Source organism: Rhincodon typus, chromosome 21, assembly GCF_021869965.1.
Source record: "Rhincodon typus isolate 14 chromosome 21, sRhiTyp1.1, whole genome shotgun sequence".
In the NCBI taxonomy this organism is placed as follows: Eukaryota; Metazoa; Chordata; class Chondrichthyes; order Orectolobiformes; family Rhincodontidae; genus Rhincodon; species Rhincodon typus.
The window spans coordinates 40,046,847-40,067,643 of record NC_063352.1 but is presented as its reverse complement, the minus strand read 5'-3'; the positions used below and the strand labels follow the sequence as shown (position 1 = coordinate 40,067,643).

Here is a 20,797-nt window from a genome sequence, read left to right as displayed (position 1 = left end):
CAATATCAAGCATTCACTTCACTCAAAGGCCTTCACCTCATTTTCATGACTCTTGTATTGGGATGTCAAAGTTATATAGCAGATATCTGAAAGCCTCACATTTAAAAAATATTCCATTAAAACTTTCTATAAAAAAATTATGCAATGTACGTAAAAGAATACCGTGCACAAAGAATCGTTATCTCAAGATTTAACTAGCCATTTGAAGTCATGGACGGTGCAATTGTACTGTACCTCAACCCCTATCCATGCCTGCTGACAGCATGTACAAAACTCAAACTGTGCAATGACTGGATCATTTGGAATAAAGCAGGGTCTCTATGCAAATTGGTTATTTTTGGAAGAAGCATCACAGAAACAGTAACAAATATTGATAAAATTCTTCATTCATGCACTGATTGTAACGTTTATTTTGGAGAACTGGGTTTAAATTCAAAGGAAATGAAATTGAAACCTCCAACTCAGAATCATTAGTAATCACCAGAGAAGAGAAAATAAATTCATGCTTTCAGTGCTCATTCGGTCTCTGGGTTTCGTTTCAACCTTGATCCAGTAGCAAACTGGCAAGGATTTAAACTACAATGCTGTCCAATAAAGTTAATATATAGCTTTTTTTTTGAAAACTAACCTCCAAATGAACCATCAACCCAACTCTAGGCCCCTCAGAAGAGTCAGTTGAGTCAACAGATAAATGCACGGCTATTTACAGCATTTTTTGAGGCTCAGTTATGAATAGGGAAGGAAAGAACAAAAAGATCTCCAATTTCCTTCCCTTCTATCTACAATCAGTGTTGTGTATTTAGAAAAGATAGATATTTGTTTCTAAATCAGTGACGTCCACAACAAGAAGGGCAAAGGCAGTCGATGTCTGGGAACACCACAACCTTCACGTTCCCCTCTAGGCCACACATCATCTTGACTTGGAACTGTGTCACTCTTCCTTTCACTGTCACTTGATCAAAATCCTGGAAATATCTTGCTAACAAAACAGTGGGTGTTCTCACACCCGTAGGCCTTTGATTCAAGGCAGCAGCTAACAATCTATTTCACCAGAACAATACATTCTGCCCTGGTAGATAATGGCAACATCCTATAAACAAATATACATCTAAACAAATATACATTTAAAAAATGTCCCATTAGTCCCAGCACTGGCCATCCACCCCAAAACAAGAACAGTGCTGACCTCCACACTCCTCCTAAACCACAATCTCACTGCGCACTGTAATTCACATGCTGGAATGTCTGCACCTGCCTGGTGCAGCATTGTCAGGATGAGGGTGGGTGAACTGCGAAGTTTTGTAAGGCAAGACAAAAAGAATATTGTTGATGGTATGCGAAATGGTGAAGCAGTGTCAGGTTGTGGGTGTTGGAGAGAGATAGACACTTCTGCAGGTCGAGGGAGGGAGATGAAACTGGGGGCTGAGGGGATTTTCACGAACAGAAATGCTAGCCACAGGATGATTAATAAATTATTTTCCAAAATAGTATATACAATTTCAGCTGTGAATCAGAGCTGGAACTAGCAGAATTAACAACTTTGAAACATTTAAATCTTAACCGAGTACGGCAATTGCTGCCATAAAAAGGGGGCCTGGCTTGACTTTCCTTGACTGTCCCATACTGAGAGATAACAGCTGGATTGGAGGTACCATTGCCATTTTTGAAGCTGGGATCAGAGGTCTTTGCCAGAAATACAGAGCTCAGCCCGACTGCAAAATAGTAGAGCACAGATGCAGTCATTGACTGTTACTCCTCAGAAGATTCAGACAGTTCATTTCAAAAATCACCATTCCTCCCTGGTTTAATTTTACACATAGCAACCACTTCTAGCCTGCTATCCCATCTTGAAGCTCCTCTGGAGAGTTCAGCTTCTTGTACAATACCCCAACGCCTTTCACTCCAACATAGCTTCCAATCACTAAAAATAAGCGTCTCTCGAAATTCCATTCCCCAAGCCTGCATCTATCATTTAACTCTTTAGTAGTGTACCAAAAATAATTTCGTCTTTTGGATACTCCATCACACAACCTTCCTTCTTTAATCACACAATTGCTCGACTGACCTAATCCTCATCCAACACGTCCTCCATATCTATTCCAATCCCTATAAATATTTAAATTTGTTATTGTGTCAAATTAAATTTTCTTGCCATGGCAATGATATTCAGCTGAGGGAAGAGCCAGGTAGTTTGCAAATCAGCAGTGCTGGGTGATAAATCATTCTGTTCAAACTACGCATCAATTTTGGACAATTTTAGAAGGATGTGTATATGCTAAAAATGAGATTATTTATAAAGTTGCATCAAATAATATTGTACAAGTTGAATACATAAATAATTAATGCAGCCTTTCTCAATATGTAACTACTTACCAAATTGATAGTATCGAAGACTTGTACCTCCCCAATTGTTGCACTTCCAGGGTACGCAAGATAGCAATTATCATTATTAATGGAAAGTGCACATAGCCCTGAACGTAAAAAAAAAAGTGGTCTTTATTAAGGGGGATTTCGTAAATTTCATAAGTGCTTCAGGACTGAATATACATAATAGTACAGCAGAGCAGGAGACAATGTACACATTTATGAAGTAGTGTAAGTCTAACTAAAGTTCCATAATAAAACAATACAGCCCAGTTTATATCTATCCAAGGCTGTGAAAACCTTATTTTCATGGAAAGAACCACTGTCATTACCCTTTTCAATTAGATCACTGCACCCTGAGCTCCTTCAGAATTCAGTTAAAGCTTCCAAGCTCCAAGAAAAGGCAATAAAATGTCATCTGAGCAGTATAATACTGATTTTTATATACGGACAGTGTTATGAAGGCTTCATACTTATGAAGTTTGGAGGATTGTCAATATCTAACTTTTTTTTAAAAAGAAGTAAAAGAAAGAACATTAGATTTTCTTTTAACTACGACATTTCTCAAAAATCACAAACAAATCTTATGATTCCTGATTGTTTACTAGAGACCCTGTGCTTGGGTTTCTGACCACCAGGCTTCACCCTGCTTTGGATATTATTTTGGGTAGTTGGTGACCAAATTCAAGAAACATAAAGAGCTTCCCAGCTTAGTTCTCCCATTTCTGGAAAATCCTTGTGCAACTCAAACCTTCGCACACCTCCTGAACTATAAACAGTGCTCACCTCTGTGTGGAACCCAACCCAGCATGAAAGCCAACTATCCTTTCGAACAGTACTAGGAGGAATTCTCAATACTGTGCTTCCGAGGAAACCAGGTTTGCAAAGATCCCAGAGATAACTACATTTGCTTAGTGACACCCATCCATACATGCCAGACTACCATGCCTAGACTGTTTGAAAATTCCACACCTTATCCTTTTGCCTGCAAGAATGAACCATCGTTGGGAAAATAAAACATTTTTTGGCCAAAGTGAAACTCTGTGCAGAGGGAAACCTGCTTTCTCCCTTATTTCCTGGTGTGAGTGTGCGTTCACGTGTGTATTAATGTATTTAGAAGGATAGCTATTTATAGAACATAGAACAGTACAGCCCCTTTGGCCCATGATGTTGTGCCGACCTATTATCCTACTAAGATCAATCTACCCAGCATACCCTACATTATACTATCATCCATGTGCCTATCCAAGAGTCACTTAAATGTCTCTAATGTATGTGACTCCACTACCACTGCCACTGCCGGCAGCGCATTCCAAGTGCCCACCATTCTGTGTAAAGAACCTACCTCTGACATCTCCCCTACACCTTCCTCCAATCACCTTAAAATTATGCCCCCTCGTAATAGTCAATTCCACCCTGGGAAAAAGTCTCTGACTATCCACTCTATCTATGCCTCTCATCATCTTGTACACCTTTATCAAGTCACCTCTCGTCCTTCTTCACTCCAATGAAAAAAGCCCGAGCTCTCTCAACCTTTCCTCATAAGGCCTGCCCTCCAGACCAGGCAGCATCGTGGTAAATCTCCTCTGCACCCTGTCTAAAGCTTCCACATCCTTCCTATAATGAGGTGACCGGAACTGAACACAATATTCCAAGTGTGGTTTATGCTTTCATAGTTCAAATTGTGTTAATTAACTTTATACTTTTACCAAATAAATCTCATTTTCAAGATACAGTCATAGAGTCATGAAGATGTACAGCACGGAAACAGACCCTTCAGTCCAATTCATCCACGCCAACCAAATATCCTAGATAAATCTAGTCCCATTTGTGAGCACTGGGCCCATAACTCTCTAGACCCTTCCTGTTCGGATACCTATCCGGATGCCTTTTAAATGTTGTAATGGTACCAGCCTCCATCACTTCCTCTGGCAGCTCATTCCATATATGCACCACATGCTGGGTGAAAAAGGTGCCCCTTAGCTCCCTTTTAAATCTTTCCCCTCTCACCTTAAACTTATGCCCTCTACTTTTGGACTCCACCACCCCGGGGAACAGACTTGTCTACTTACTCTATCAATGTCCCTCATGATTTTATAAACCTCTAATAAGGTCACCCCGGAGCCTTCAATGCTCCAGGGAAAACGGCCCCAGCCTATTCAGCCTCACCCTGTAGCTCAAATCCTCCAACCCTGGCAACATCCTCATAAATCTTTTCTGAGCCCTTTTGTGAAACCCAAAGTTTCACAATATCCCTCCTATAGCAGGGAGACCAGAACTGCACACAGTATTCCAACACTGGCCTAACCAATGTCCTGTACAGCCGCAACATAACCTCCCAACTCCTGTACTCGATGCACTGACCAATAAAGGCAAGCATACCAAACGTCTTCTTCACTATTCTATCTACCTGTGACTCCACTTTCAAGAACAATGAACGTGCGCTCCAAGGTCTCTTTGTTCAGCAACACTCCCCAGGACCTTACCTTTAAGTGTATCAGCCCTGCCCTGATTTGCCTTTCCAAAATGCAGCACCTCACATTTATCTAAATTAAACTCCATCTGATCAAGATCCTATTGTATTCTGTCCACTACACGTCCAATTTTGGTGTCATCTGCAAACTTACTAACCATACCTCCTATGTTCACATCCAAATCATTTATATAAAATGACAAAAGGCAGTGGAACCAGCACCAATCCATATGGCACACCACTGGTCACAGGCCTCCAATCTGAAAAGCAACCCTCCAATGCCACCCTCTATCTTCTACCTTCAAGCCAGTTCTCCCTGTATTCAATGGGATCTAACCTTGCTAATCAGTCTGCGAGGAGGAACCTTGTCAAACACCTTACTGAAGTCCGAACAGATCACATCCACCACTCTATCCTCATCAATCCTCTTGATTACTTCTTCAAAAAACTCAATCAAGTTAGTGAGACACAATTTCCCACGCACAAAGCCATGCAGACTATCTCCAATCAGTCCTTGCCTTTCCAAATACATGTAAATCTTGTTCCCTCAGGATTCCCTCCAACAACATACCTGCCACCAATGTCAGGCTCACCAGTCTATAGTTCCCTGGCTTTTCCTTACCACCTTTCTTAAATAGTCACACCACCTCAGCCAACCTCCAATCTTCCAGCATCTTACCTGTGGCCATCAATGATCCAAATATCTCAGCAAGGGGCCCAGCAGTCACTTCCCTAGCTTCCCACAGAATTCTAGGATATACCTGACCAGGTCCCAGGGATTTATCAATTTAGCTTACACTGCTGTCTGACCCAGCAGTGAACGTGCACAGCTACTGCCTCTGCTGTTAGATTTCAAGTATCTCTGGATAGTGGAGTTCATCTAAGAAAAATTAAACAGTGAAATTCAAAGCTGATCTTGGAGAAACCCGTGTGGCAGAGCTCACAGCAGAGGAGCAGCTAAGTGGCTTTTTTTTTTTTTTTTTTTAAAAAGTTTAACCTTACAGTTTATTTTATAAAGCTACAGTAGTGAATAGAGTGGGTTTTCTTTTGATTATTTGTTTTATTGAGATCTGTCTCTTGATTAAACTATAAAAATATAAAATATAGGTACTAAGTTAGCCTGGAGCTGTTTTTTTTTTTTTACAGCAGTAAGATTGTGGTATTTTCTGGGTCTGTAGATAGTTAAGATACAAAGATGGTCTTCAGTAGAATGATGCGTACTACCTGTTGGATGTGGGAGATTAAGGAAAGCTTCTATGTTACTGATGATTATGTCTGTAGGAAGTGCACTTAGTTGCAAATCCTATTGCATCTGTTGCAGCAGCTGTTACGGGCAATGAGGAATTTACAGAAGTTAGGGGGTGTGATGGTTGGCTACTTTAGGAAGGTGAAAAAAAAAGACACAGTCAGGTAGATGGGTTACCGTCAGGAAAGGTAGGAGAGGGAGACAGGTTGTGCGGGAGTCCCCTGTGGTTATCCCCGTCTCAAACAAGATTTCAAAATAACTTAACATTTTGCTGTTTTATTAAAAGAAACCTAGCTGATAAATGTTTTTATTCTAAAAAGTATTTAACTAGTCATATTGGTAACTGGGTAAAACATTCAAATTTATTTTGCAGTCATTGTAAAGACAAGTAAAGACAAATAGAGTGCCTGCCTTCAGGCACGGCCAATAACAACAGCAGTTGCCTATGGGTTTGGGAAAACCATCTGCATTATTTTGTATCTGTGGACAGAAATAAAGTAAATTAACATTTCAGGTCAATAACCCTTCATCTGAACTGTTTTGACAGAAAAGGTCATCAACGTGAAACATTAACTCTGCTGCTCTCCAAAGATGCTACCTGATCTACTGAGTTGTCCCAGAACTTCTGTCCTTATTTCAGCTTTGCTTGGTATTTATTTTGCTTCCTGCATACTGTGACTGAATTGGAGCTCATCATGAATACTTGAAGTTGTCAGTATTATTCAATTACAAGTGATTTGACATGATTTTTTTTTTAAAAAGATGATCAGACAAGTAGAATTGTGATGATATATGGTTAGGAATACAGGTTTAATTGATGAAGAAGCATAACTAATTAGGACAGCAAAATATTGAAAAAATTAAAAGGTAAAGAGTCAAAAGGATTGACGATTAAAGACACCTCTGCAACTATCAGGAAAAGTCAGAAAGGTCCACTTTGAAAACAGGATACACCTAGAGGGGACATGGCGTGCGCGCGCGCGCGCACACACACACACACACACACACACACACACACACACACACACACACACACAGTCTTTTAAGCAAGCACAGACAACAAAGAGATATGAACAATAGTTTAATCAATGAAGGAAAAAACGGAGAAGAGATTTAGCAGCATCACACCTAGGCATGAAAATAGTATTAATATTAAGAGGAATACTGGAACCCATACAATTGATAGGTATTTTCTAACCAAACTATTCAGATGTGTTATTACATACCTCTGGGGCAGGTGGGACATGAATCTGCACTACAAGAGCCCTCACCAATCCAATTTGTATCTTTGAAAAACCTATTTTCCTAATCAACCCATTCAGAGATGTTATTACACACATCTGGAACAGGTGGGACTTTAACTCAGGCCTCTTAGTCCAGGGTTAGGGACACTACCACTGCACCACAAGGGGTCAATCCAACAGATAGCAAAGATCCTCATCACATGAATACCATTAGAAAGTAGGACAGACAAAGGCAGAGAAATTGAACAGCTTTAGTGATACAATCTTATCAAAGGTGTATGCTTGAAAAGAATTCTTATCAAAGGTGTATGCTTGAAAAGAATATGTGAGATGAAAGGAATTATCCATACATGATTATAAAACACTGCAAATACAGGGGCTAGATAGAACCTCAAATTAATTAAGGAATCTTTCTGAAACTGGGAGGAACTATATGAGGGGTAACAGGAGTAAAGCAGGAGGAATCCAAGTTTAAAAAAAATTCACAGAAAATTCAGAAATATTACCAATACTAAGATTTTACTTCTCAAAAAAGGTTTATATTTTCCCAGTAACAGAAAATATATCTTTCTTACTCAAGATTTTAAGGTATAACTTTAAATGATAATTTTAAATAGCATGGCTAAGGCTTATTAAAATTAAGCAGGCTATTTGGAGGAAGGTAACATTTTTCTTTCCCTGTGAGACAATGTCAATTCTACAGACCCAAACCTGAGCATTTGGCAGATTGATTAACTTGAACTCAGTGGGCAGGTGTTATCAGGGAAATACTCTTACCCTAAATTAGCTCCAATTAAGAGTGAAAAGCTTTAAATCACTTCAGGTAAATACTATTTTCCACGTTATATCAGTGCATACTGGATACTACTTTTAGTTGAATAAGTTCACTGCTTTCTTCACTAGGAAGATATATCCAAATGGCTCTGAAGGAAAGCTGGCACATAAACCCACTGCCTCAGTTTTTGAGATAATAATCAAAATGTGCTGTGTAAGAATTACCTGTAGGGTTTGGAGGAGTTTCTCGGATCGTATGCAGTACTTTCATATCTCGGATATTGTGAATGTACAAACTCTCTTCTAGGCATACTATCAATCTCTACATGAGAGAAAACAAGTCAATATTAGCCTGGGAGAACAGCAGCACTCTGATATCACAAAACAAAAAACTAATATCATTACTGGTTTAAGTCAAAGAGATGACAGGACTCTATTGTTAACATTCTATGAGGTTGGAATTCAATTATTGAAGGATTGTGGAGGAAATGTACACATTTTGTCATCTGCAAAGGTCTTTCAGTGCTCAAAGCCATAAAGCTGCAAGTTTGCCCTCTACAGGTGTTGGGATTTAAAAATAAAACATTCTAAACTTTGTTTTATTCAATGTTACCACAAAATACTCCTGATGCAGACAAAATGTTCTTACTAACTACTCTAAATATCAACATGCTAAATATAGTCAAGCCATTGTCAAAATTCCACCTGAACACAAACTGTTCCAGTGAATGTCCCATAGAATACATTTTGGTTGCAGAAGGTTCAACATTTTGTTTAGATTGGATCTATTATTAATATAAGCTGCGGCAAAAAGTTGCAGCCATACCACACAGTAGTGTAACTTTAAAACTGTAACAAACTTGAAAGAGAGTGTAATCAAATGATGCAAATTTAAGGTAACTGGCAAAAGAAAATTATGTAGTAAATTTCCATGATCTTAGAATGCACTGTCTGAAGGAGCAGTGGATGCAGACTTGATTGTAACTTTTAAAAAGGAATTGGATGAATACCAGAAAAAGAACAAATGGATAATACATGGGGAAAACAGCAATATGTGGGACTTATTCAACAGCTCTTTCAAAGATATGGCCCAGTATGATGAGCCAAATGAGTTTTTTTCGTGCTATTTCACCTGATAATTCAATTATAAGACAGCATCTTGATCTGATACTCAAAAACACAATCACATCTTTTTTCTTTATATTTAATTATTTCCTGGCTAACTATTAAAAATTAGCAATTTAATTAAATCAGTTATATTGTAAATAAGAATTATTCATGCGGATGTGTTAAATTGTATATCAATTTGGGTTAATTGTAAACAGATGATAATTAGCAATTATGGTGGCTTCTCTCTGCCCATATAGAAGCATGGTTTAAGTCTCAACAGCTATAGAGGTGTGTCGTAATAAATCAAAACAGGCCCATTAAAAACATATTTTCTATAGGAGCAGGTTAAAAGATTGGTTGTTAGTTGGAGATGCATGATACATAAAAGTACGCCTCTGACATTAGAAGCTCTTAAGTGGATCAAGACCAGGCTCCAGTTCTATCCTTCACCACATAGCTATCCAAATACTAACACTGATGCACCATTGTGAATTAAATGCCAGTAGTTAGACAATCTGTGACAGGGAAAAATAACACTTTACATAACCCTAGAAACTCTAGACTGCATATGTTATGAAAACAAAGACTGTATAGAGGATTATATCTCTTGGTTCTGGTGATGATTCAATTAGATTACAATCTTAAAATCTCCATGATACATTAAATTACACAGATCTAACACGCACACACACAAAAATACATATGTTGGAAAGACAAAAAGTGTTGGAAATGCTCAGCAGGTCTGGCAACATCTGTAACAAGAAAGAAAGAGTTAATGTTTCAAGTGTGCAACCTTCCATAGCCAGAAAACATTGGAAAATGTTTTGAGCAAGTTCAGGGAGGGAAGAAACAAAAGGCAATGTCTTTGATGGAGTGGAGGGCAGGAGAGAGTAAATGGCAAAGTAGTGTTCATGGTCCAAGGCCAAAGGGAGTGATAACAGGACAAGTGACATAAGAACAAGGGGCTGAAATAGATTTGGAAATGTTCCATTTGAACATGGACTAAGACCTAGACTATATCCATGTTTGGGTTGATGAGTGGCAAGTAACATTATTATAACCCAAATACCTGGCAATCAGGTTTTCCAATAAGAGAATCTGACCACCATCCCATGACTTTCAATTGTGTTACCATCACTGAAAATCCCCACTATCAACAAGCTGGGGGTTACCATCAACAAGAAACTGAACTGGACTTGCCATATAAATGCAATGGCTATATTAGCAAGTCAACGGATAGAAATACTGCAGCGAGCAACTCACCTCCTGACTCCTCAGAGCCCATCCACCAAGTCAGGGATGCGATGAAACACCCATGACCACTAACACCTAGAAGTTCAAGGGCAGCAGATATATGGGAACATCACCAGCTGCAAGTTCCTCTCTAAGCCACTCACTTGGAAATACATCATTCTTTCAGAGCCTTTGCTCAGAATGCTCGAATTTCCTCCCTAATGACATCGTGGATCCACCTAGAGTACATGGATCACAATGGTTCAAGAAAGCAGCTCACCACAACCTTCTAAAGAGCTATTAGGGACGAGCAATAAAACACAGGCCCAGCCAGCAAAGCTGACGTTCCATGAGCGAATTAAAAACTTCATTCTTCTAAACTCCAAATGACAGCATGTTAATCTGGTCAAGCTTTCATAAAACAAGCCTTCATCCCAGAAAATCAACCTAGTGAACCTTGTCTGAACTGCTTCCATTGTATTTATATCTTAAGCAGGAAACTAAAACTGAATGTGCTGCTTTAGTTGCGGTCCTATCAAGAGCTGCACAGATATAGCAAAACTTCCTTACTTTCATAATCCATCTCCCTTGCCTTCCTAAATATATGCAACGAAGATGTGTCTACAGATGGTGAGAATTTTATAATCATGAATAGATGCTGTTCGATAGGTTGCCTGTGGCAGTGGTAGTATCCCTACCTCTGAGCCAAGGGGCCTGGGTTCAAATCCCACCTCCTGAAGTGCATAATATCACTGAATTCGTTGATTAGAAAATATACAGCTATTGTCTGAAAATGAAAGAAAGAAAAGAAAAATAGACAAATTAAAAGTAAGCAAAATTGGGCAGATTATGACCTTTGCCAGGTCAAACAATCGAAAAATGAGGTGCCTTTAGAATGCTGAAAGGACAGGGGAGGATGCATTTGAAGCAGCATTCTGGAAGTGGCAGAAATAATGGAGAATGGCTGGTTGTGGATAAGGACAAGGGAAACCCTGATGTGATTTTAGAAGAGATGGAAGGGGCAAGTGCATGAAATGCAACCAACAGTCTCGAGCTCCGTCAATCATGGAAGAGCATAATTTTCAGTTAAGGAAAAGACATATCAGAAGCAGTAAGATGAAAGGCTCCACCCTGAGAAGCAGAGGGGGAAAAAAATCTAGCAAACTGGAATGAAGTCCTCACAGGAAGTGGGATGTGAGGAAGTGTAGTCATGGTAGCTTTGAGAGTCAGTGGTCTTATAATGAATATTGGTTTGTCTGCATATCATCAAGGAAGAGATGGGAAGACTCAGTGACAGACCATGTAAAGGTGAAAAAGGCTGGAAATTAGAAGAATAGCTGAAAAGGTTTCCAATTTAGGGTGAGAAGTGGAAGTGACATGGTACAGTCATTGATGTATCGGACAGTCAAGGGAAACTGCCCATGTAAAACTGGGACAAGAAATGTTCCATATACCTACAATAAGACAGGCATAGTTACCATTCATGTGAATAGCCACAGCAACATCTTTTCTTTGGAGGAAGGGAGTACAATTGAAGGAGATGGGAGTGGAATTGAAAGATGGTTTTCAGTCTAAAAAATTCAGCTAGGCAGAAGGCAGTGGTATTAGATGGAGACTGTTTGGACTTTTGTAACCAAAAGAAGCAGCAAGCTCTCAGACCACGCACACCAAAAGGTTTGATGCCAGTGTTAAAAATGTATCTAAGAGAACAATTTGCCAAAAATATTAAAAAAGGCAAGAGCCCAAGCTTTTTGTTCATAAGGTATTAGCTTTGACCACAGCCTAAGAAGTGACTCATCCTGTTGTACTCATCAGCTATCTGTGCTTACGAGGTTTTATGGCACAATTTGAGTACTTACCGATGGTGAATATTTTTAACTCTATACAAATAGTTTCTCATAAATAGAAAGAAATGCAGCAAAACATTCAGCAGCACTTCAGTGGGTTGCATGGATGGGAAGGACTAGTGATGGGCAGAATCAGTAGAGGAAGAGGTTAGATACACCAACAATTAGAGGAAGGAGCAGAGGGGACAATGTTTGCACAAGTTTTGTTGGGAACAAATATGAAAGACATCATGACAGTGCCACCGACCTTTAGAGGCAAAGCTAGAAGGATTGAGACGCATATAAGCCTGAACAAGCTCAAGCATAACATGGTGTGTGGAAAAATCGTGTCACATTTAAAGGACATGTATACTTTTGTACGAGTTTAGTAATACTGTTAAATTTCAATGAGACCCTTGGTTCCTTAAGCCCTACTACCACCCAGATAGCTTTAAAAAATTATATCACAGATCCTCACCTGTCTATTTAGCTTGACTGCCAAGATTGTATTAGAATAACTGTAGTTGCAGATCTCTGTTCCTTTCTTAAAGTGACAAACCTTCAACTTTCTGGGTGCTTTAAGGCTCACAATAGCTACTAGACTGCTGGAAAACAATCGTTCCACAATACAAACATCTTCTGTGTCAGCTGTAAATAAACATTAAGGAGAAAAAAAAAATTACATTCAACACCAGTGACAAAATTCTAAAAATTCCTGAATTTAAACCTTTACCAACAGTAAGATATATTTAACTGCAGCTCTCTCAGCGAAACTGATTCCTCTCTCCCACACAATGACTCAACTGCATTTCAATTAACGAACAAGACTTTACTTATTAGGTTATTTGTTAATTAGTTAAAACACCATCATTGCGCTAATTTATAATACGCTCCATGTTAAAAAAAATCCTAAGTCAAAGGATATTTGTTTCATAATTTTCTCCTACTCAGGTCCTCAAAACAATGATTTTCCAATAAGTGACTTGCTATATACAAGGAATTATCATTCGCTCAGATCTCTCAAAGTTATTATTCATCTGTAAGAGTATAGTTGTGTTCATTGAACAATTTCTTTCATGTCTTTTTCTTTATGTAACAGAGAGGAATGCTACAAGTACAGTTTTTAGTTGGCAGATAACATTCTGTAAACATTGGTTATTTAATCGGTGTTTTTTCATCATGGCATATGGCCTCCCCAAAATGATAATTTTCTAGATAGTGTATCTAGAATGTCTAATTACCTCACTGGAGTTAGTGGAAGTATCAAAAGATAATTTACCCCTCAAGGTGAGTGATTGTTTTTTATTACATTAGTACAGTAATAAGAAACACAGCAACTTGTGCATTTACACCGCACTGTAAACTGCTTTGGACAACTGTAATTCAATTAGGATCACTTACTGCATTCATAAATCTGTTCCAATTTATCCACTGATGATAGTGAGAAAAACTTGTAACCAGATTTGGTACCAACAGCGAGAGACCTATTTTGAAAGGAGAACGAGAGAACACTTTCAATGGATAACTGAAAGCAGGTCAATTTTAATCAATGGCTGCTCGACAATAACAGTTACTGTAATCTAATTGTACACAAAGACAGGATTTATCCTGCCACATACGACAGAGTCTTTTCCAGATTTTACACTGCATTCCCATATCTTATTTCACTCACAGCTGCCTTTGAGAATGCATTAGGCTCGATAGCTAGGTTAGCTTTAGTAATTCCCTCAGAATAATGAGCAAAATGACCTTTTTGTTAATTATTTTAGTCGCCGAAAGTATGCCATTCCTGTGTAAAACTGCATAAATCTTTCCCTTTAATAATGGTGTAACTTCACATCAGATCTTGTTTTAGGCTTGATTAAGCAAGTTTACTGAACATACATACACTGACTGTAGAAATATTTCTAGTTACTTGAAAGTTAAGCAATAAAATATCTCAAACTAGTTCCTAAGACTCTTGCGTAAATGACTTTTATGTGAACGTTCTTTCCTCTGACTTTCTAATGTTTTAGAAGTGTGTGTTCTGACCTTTTTTTAAAAATTTAACCTATTTTTCTAATCAACCTGTGCAGAGAAGGTATTAAACACCAGCAAGCGGGGCTTGAACCTGGGCCCCTCGGTCCAAAGTTAAGGACATTATCATTGCGCCAAAGAGGGCCTAAATATTGCTCATCCCTGGAGCAGGTGGGACTTGAATCCACACACGCCTGGATTCAGTGGTAGGAATGATACTGCTATATCATTCTGACCTTCTAAACTGTCTTGCCGGTATAGCTCTTTAAATATTAAGAAAAAATAACAAACTCGACCACGGTCTGGTAAAGAAAAAAGTGAATACCATATACCAAAGCAAGTGGTGGATGCAGGTATGGTTACAAAGTTTAAAAGACATTTGGATAAATACATAAATAGGAAAAGGTTTGGAGGGATATGGACCAAACACAGGCAAGTGGGACTAGTTTGGTTTGGTAACATGGTCGGTGTGGATTCGTTGGACCGAAGGGTCTATTTCCATGCTGTATGACTCTACAACCAAACTAAAATGTTCTACATTCTGCGTTTGCTCAAAAATAGTATGGGTTCTCCCTCAAGTTTTGAAGACAACTAACTAATTGTGCAACATCTGCAACTAGTCAAATGTGGACAGAATTCTAGCTGCTTCCGGTTTTACAAAAGCTAGATAAAAGGGATTCCTTCATTTTTTGTCACACTCCTCATAACCAGACTACTTGAAATGATACGAATGGCAAATATATAACACTTAAAATCGAGGACCAAGAGGTTCCTACTTACCCCCGATTTAATGAATAAAGAGACTACAGTTTTAACTGTGGAATATCACAAATTGGGAGGTCCTTGCGTTTCAGTGCTTGAGAACCAAAAAATTCCACTCATGACAGATTTCCAGGATCCAAGTGCAGATGTGCTAATATCCGGGAATAACACGGCTCATCTGTCTCTGCTGTCTCCACAATAAAAGAAAACTTACCAATGCTTACACAAGGAAACTGCAGTGGACAGCATGTATTAGATATGGAATACTACTACATACAAAAGAAGAGGAACTGATGGAGAAAAATATTTGCTAGAAATGAAATTCCATTTGTACAATGTTATCAGTTTCTAAATATATTGCATTTTAAATTTAGCTTGGCCTATAGGTTAACATCAAATGTTAAGGAGAGCAGTTCTCAAAGTGGGGAGAAAGGGATGTTTTGTACAGTCAGAGAGGAGAGATTACATCCAGAGTCAGACACAGGCTGAGTGAGCATACAGTTCTAAGAATTTAGAGGCAACGTGGAAATTAGGTGTAGAGGGGAAGAGGCGAAGAGGTGCTTTTTGCTCTATTTTTGGCTCATAGTTAGCAACGTTTTTTTCTTTAACAGGATAAACTGAAGCCAAGGATGAGGGGCTCACCACAAAAAAAAAGCTGACACACTCCTTAGATCAACTACCTCTAATTTGGTCAGGGACGGGACAGTGTGACTACAAGCAAGGCAGGTAGAGGGATCCAGGAGGTAACGATGAAGGAACCTCATAACTATTAGAAAAGCTCAAGAGCTGAGATTCTTGCTCCCTGTGTGGATTAGAGTGGGGGCTGTACAAAGAATGAGCAAATCGACCACACCACCTTGGTACAGAAAGTCATTCAAGAGAAGGGAGAAAAGAGAAATGTAGTTGTAAATTAGAGATAGTATTGTCAGGGGAATAGACACCGTACTCTGCAGGCAAGACTGAGAGTTCTGAAGGCTGTGTTGCCTGCTTGTTGCCCGGGTTCAGGATCCCTCATCAGGGCTGAAGGAACTAGAAGTGGGAGGGGAAGATTCAGTTGTCGTGGTCCATCTAAGTACCAACAAATAGGCAGAAACAGAAGAGAGGTTCTGCTGAGGGATTATGAACAGCAAGGGTCTAAACTAAAAAGCAGAAGCAAAAGGCGGCAATAATCTCTGGATTACTACCTGAGCCACAAGCAAATTGGCACAGAGTCAAAAGAGTTTAAAAGATAAGTGTGTGACTCAAAGATTAGTGTGGGAGAAACAGTTCAAAATCATGCAACGAGTACCAGGGAAGGAGGATGAGCTCCACCTTAAATCATGCTGGGATCAAAGTCCTGGCAAGGAGCATAACTAGGGCAATGGATAGGGCTTTAAAAACTAAAGAGTGGGATGATAGGTTCAGTTGCATTGAAAATTATGGAAAAAGTTAATGAAGGGGTGGGGGGCTCAGAGGACATTAACGTTTCTAGAACAAGTAATAGGACAGAGAGCATAGAAGGCTCAGAAATCTAACTTCAGGCACAGCAGATGAGGAGAAATTATGAGAAGGGAGGCAATCAACACAGGGCTGAGGGTATTGAAAGAAACACATGCAGTACATGAAACAAGATAAATGAGCTTGTAGCGCAGATTGAAATTGGCAAGTACAGTGTTGTGGGTATTACAGAGACATGGCTGCAAAGGGATCAGGGCTGGGAACTGAATATCCAAGGATATGCGTCCTATTGAGATGATAGGCAATTATTTTTTGGGGAAGGGTTTCCTTTGAAGAAATGAAACTAAAATTTGATAGCAAGAAGTGATATTGAATCAGATGGCAGAGAATCTGTGTGAGCAGAGTTCAAGAACTGCAAAGGAAAAAGACGCCTGATGGGGAGTTATGTACAGGCCTCCTAGCAGCAATCAGGATTTGGGGAAGAAAATAAATCAGGAAAAAGAAAGGCACTAAGACAATAATCCTGGGGGTCTTCAATATAGTGAGGGACTGGGAAAATCAAGTTAGTGGCAGATCTCAAGAAAAGGTGTTTGTGGAACGTCTACAAGAATGGAACAGCTTGTGGTAAAGCCCACGATGGAACGAGCGGTTCTGGATTTGATGTGTAATGAGGCAGACTTGATTAGAGAGTTTAAGGTGAAGGAAATGCTCATTTTTTTTTGGCAGTGGCAGCAACCATACAATAGAATTAACTCTGCAGTCTGTGATGGAGAAAATTGAATGCGATGTAGTGGCGATACAATTGAGTAATGGTAACAAAGACACAAGGGAGGAGTTGGCCAGAGTTGACTGGGAGGTAAGCTGAGCAGGGAAGATAGCAGAGCAGCAATGACAGGAATTTCTGCATGTAATTCAGGAGGAACAGCAGAAATTCAGCCCAAGGAAGAAGAAGCACACTAAGGGCAGGATGAGGCAATCGAAGGGTCATAGTCATAGTCATAGTCATAGTCATACTCATAAGAGATGTACAGCACAGAAACAGACCCTTTCCCTTCCTATTCATATATCTGTCCAAAATGTCTTTTAAATCCAGACCCGAAACGTCAGCTTTCCTGCTCCTCTGATGCTGCCTGGCCTGTTGTGTTCATCCAGCTCCACACCTTGTTATCTGTAGCTGACAAGGGAAGTAAGGGACAGCATAAAAGCATACAATGTGGTGAAAATGATTGGGAAGCTTTTAAAAACCAGAGGATTACTAAAAATGAAGCAATAAGGGGGAACAAAATGAAATGAGAATAAGTTGGCTAATATTACAAAAGATGATTGCAAGCGTATTTTTACATATCTGAAAGGTAAGAGGGAGGCAGCAGTCAACATTAGGCTGCGAGAAAACAAGGCTGCATAAGTAGTAAAAGGGGAACAAAGAAATGGCAGAGGAACTGAATTGGTACTTTGTATCAGTTTTCACTGTGGAAGACACCAGCAGCACACCTGAATTCGAGAGTCAGGAGGGCAGAGGTGAGTGTAGTGGCCATCAACAAAGAGAAGGCACTGGGGAAGTTGGATAAATCATCCGGACAGTATGGGCTACACCGAAGACTTCTGAAGGAGATAGCTGGCGATCTTTCAGGAATCACTGGAGTCAGGGAGGGTCCAAGAGGACTGGAAAATGGCTAATGTAACACCCCTGTTTAAGGATGGAGGCAGTCAGTAGACAGGAAACTGTAAGCTGGTTAGCCTGACCTCAGGCATTGGTAAGATTTTAGAGTCACTTATTAAGCCTGAGATTGTGGAATACTTGAAAGTGCATGGCAAGGATTGAGACAGAAAGGCTTTTTCAAGGGGAGGTTATGTCTGCCAAATCTGTTAGAACTCTTTGGGGTGGTAATGAGCAAGTTAAACAAAAAGACTAACCAGTAGATGGGATATAAATATATTTCCAGAAGGCCTTTGACAAGGTACCACACAGGAGACTGCAAAATAAGATACAGTCCATGTTATTAGGGGCAGGGTACTGGCACAGATAAAGGATTAACTCACTGCCAAAGGACAGAGTAGTAGGGATAAAGGGTCTTTTTCGAGATGACAGCCAGTAACTAGTGGAGTGCCACAGGGGTCCGTGGCAAGACCACAACTACTCACGTTATACATTAATGATCAGGACAAAGGAACGGAGGCGTTGTTGCTAAGTTTGCAAATGACAAAAATAGATGGAGGGACAGGCTGCAGAAGGACATGGACAGGCTAAGACAGTGTACAAGTGGCAGATGGAATATAAATGTGGGAAAGTGTGAAGTAGTGCACTCTGGCAGAAAGGATACATACATTGACTATTTTCTAAATGAGGAAACGCTTCTGAAATCTGAAGCATAAAGAGACTTAGGAGTCCAAATTCAGGATTCTCTTAAAGCTAACATGCAGGCTCATTGCTTTAGATTTTCTAAACACCAATGTTAGCATTTATTTCACGAGAGCTAGAATACAAGAGCAATTATGTTCTGCTGAGGCTGTACAAGCCTCAGGTCAAACCACATTTGGAATACTATGAGCAGTTTGGGCCTCATATCTAAGGAAAAAATGCACTGGTATTCAAAAGAGTCCAGAGGAGGTTTAGAAGAATGATCCTAGGGATGAAGGGCTTGTCATATGAGGAGCGGTTGAGGACTCTGGGTCTGTACTCAGTGGGGTTTGGGTGGTGGATCTCATTGAAACTTAGAATACTGGAAGGCCGGGATAGAATGGACGTCAAGAAGATGGTTCCACTAGGAGAAGAGACTAGGACCTGAGGGAGCAGCCTCAGAGTGAAGGGATGACTCTTTATAACTGAGACGAGGAGGAATTTTTTCAGCCAGAAGGTGGTTAATCTGTGGAACACATTGCCACAGAGGGCTGTGGAGGCCAAGTGATTGAGTGTATTTAGGACAGAGTCAGATAGGTTTTTGATTGGTAAGGGCATTAAGTGTTATAGGGAGAAGGCAGGAGAACGTTGTCGAGAAACATATCAACCATGATAGAATAGCAGAGCAGACTCAATGGGCCAAATGGCCTAATTCTGCTCCAATATCTTATGACCTTATGGAAAGATTAGGAATCAACATGTTTTTCATCCAATACTAAGAATCTCCAACTTTGACTTTTGAGCAAGATTAGTTACACATCGCAAAGCCACAGAGAATTATAACAGACAATACAGGTTTCGAGAAAAACAGACAAAATACCACCCTACTTGGCCAGCTGCTTCAAAAGAATCAGGAAAGATTTGCTTCCATATTGCTGTTGATGGTCCAAGAACTGTACATCAGAATCAGGCAGAAATACAACAATACAGAAGAAGTGAGGATAACACCAGAGGAAGAAAGCAAAGTATAGATGAGAACGAGGACCAGTTTGTTAGAATCTTGGGAGACATAGTAACTGGCTGTTAATAGATTCATGTAAGAATTTTTTGGTTCAACATTGACAATCCCACGAAACTAGTTGAAGAGGAGCAACAAGTTATCCTGGATAGCATTATTTCCTGATACCCCAATGCTTCAAACTAGCTGCAGAACTAGCTGATTTAACTAAAGTAACTACACACGTCCAGAGTTTTGAAACGTATCAATAATGATCATGCTATACAAATCCAAGTCTTGACTCCAATTGATGCTTTATTGTATTCATATCTCACGTTCCCAGTTATAAAATTTTAAAGTTGGTCAACTTTAAAAGTACAAATGAAAATTTATGATCCTAGTGAAAAATGACACAAAGCTTTACAACAGCAGACTGGAAAATTGGCCTAGATAAATTACTGAGATCACAGGAAAAGAATTTAAAACCCGGCACAGGAATAACAAGATCTTAAGGATGAATCTGTAAGACTGCAACTAAACTTTTAAAAAAATATTTAAGAAACCAGCAAGGAAGGCAAAATATTTTTAAGAAGAAAATGAAAACATACACAGCTGATACAGCTCCTACAGAAATTAGCCAAATACCTGAGGTGGCAGGGTGAGGCAAAGAAAGATATTGAATACATTCATCATTAAAAAAGGAAGCTTGGATATTGGAACCAAAAGCAAGATTTAGACAAGTACAGACTTCTCAAACCAGGGAATACGTAACTATATCTAATGTTCTCTTTTATGCTGAATGGTGAAAAGCACCAGACGATGTGACCTGTCAGACAAAAACAACAAAATATGCAAGAGATAGTAGGAACTGCAGATGCTGGAGAATCTGAGATAACAAGGTGTAGAGCTGGATGAACACAGCAGGCCAAACAGCATCAGAGGAGCAGGAAGGCTGACGTTTCGGCCTAGACCCTTCT

The 20,797-nt window shown here is 39.5% G+C and overlaps 1 protein-coding gene across 2 annotated transcripts in view; it reads right to left on the bottom strand.

Annotated features, from left to right (window-relative positions):
• Window positions 1–20,797, bottom strand: part of wipi2 (WD repeat domain, phosphoinositide interacting 2) — a 61,656-nt gene that overhangs the window by 24,647 nt on the left and 16,212 nt on the right. Inside the window, exons 2-5 of one of the 2 annotated variants that reach the window (XM_020520377.2) lie at window positions 13,672–13,754; window positions 12,749–12,918; window positions 8,327–8,423; window positions 2,374–2,471 (exon numbers count right to left, since the gene is read on the bottom strand). In XM_020520377.2, coding sequence (XP_020375966.2) covers window positions 2,374–2,471; window positions 8,327–8,423; window positions 12,749–12,918; window positions 13,672–13,754 — 448 coding nt within the window. Of the gene's footprint in view, window positions 1–2,373; window positions 2,472–8,326; window positions 8,424–11,142; window positions 11,235–12,748; window positions 12,919–13,671; window positions 13,755–20,797 lie in introns of those variants that run through there. The other variant, XM_048609617.1, reaches the window with a different exon arrangement.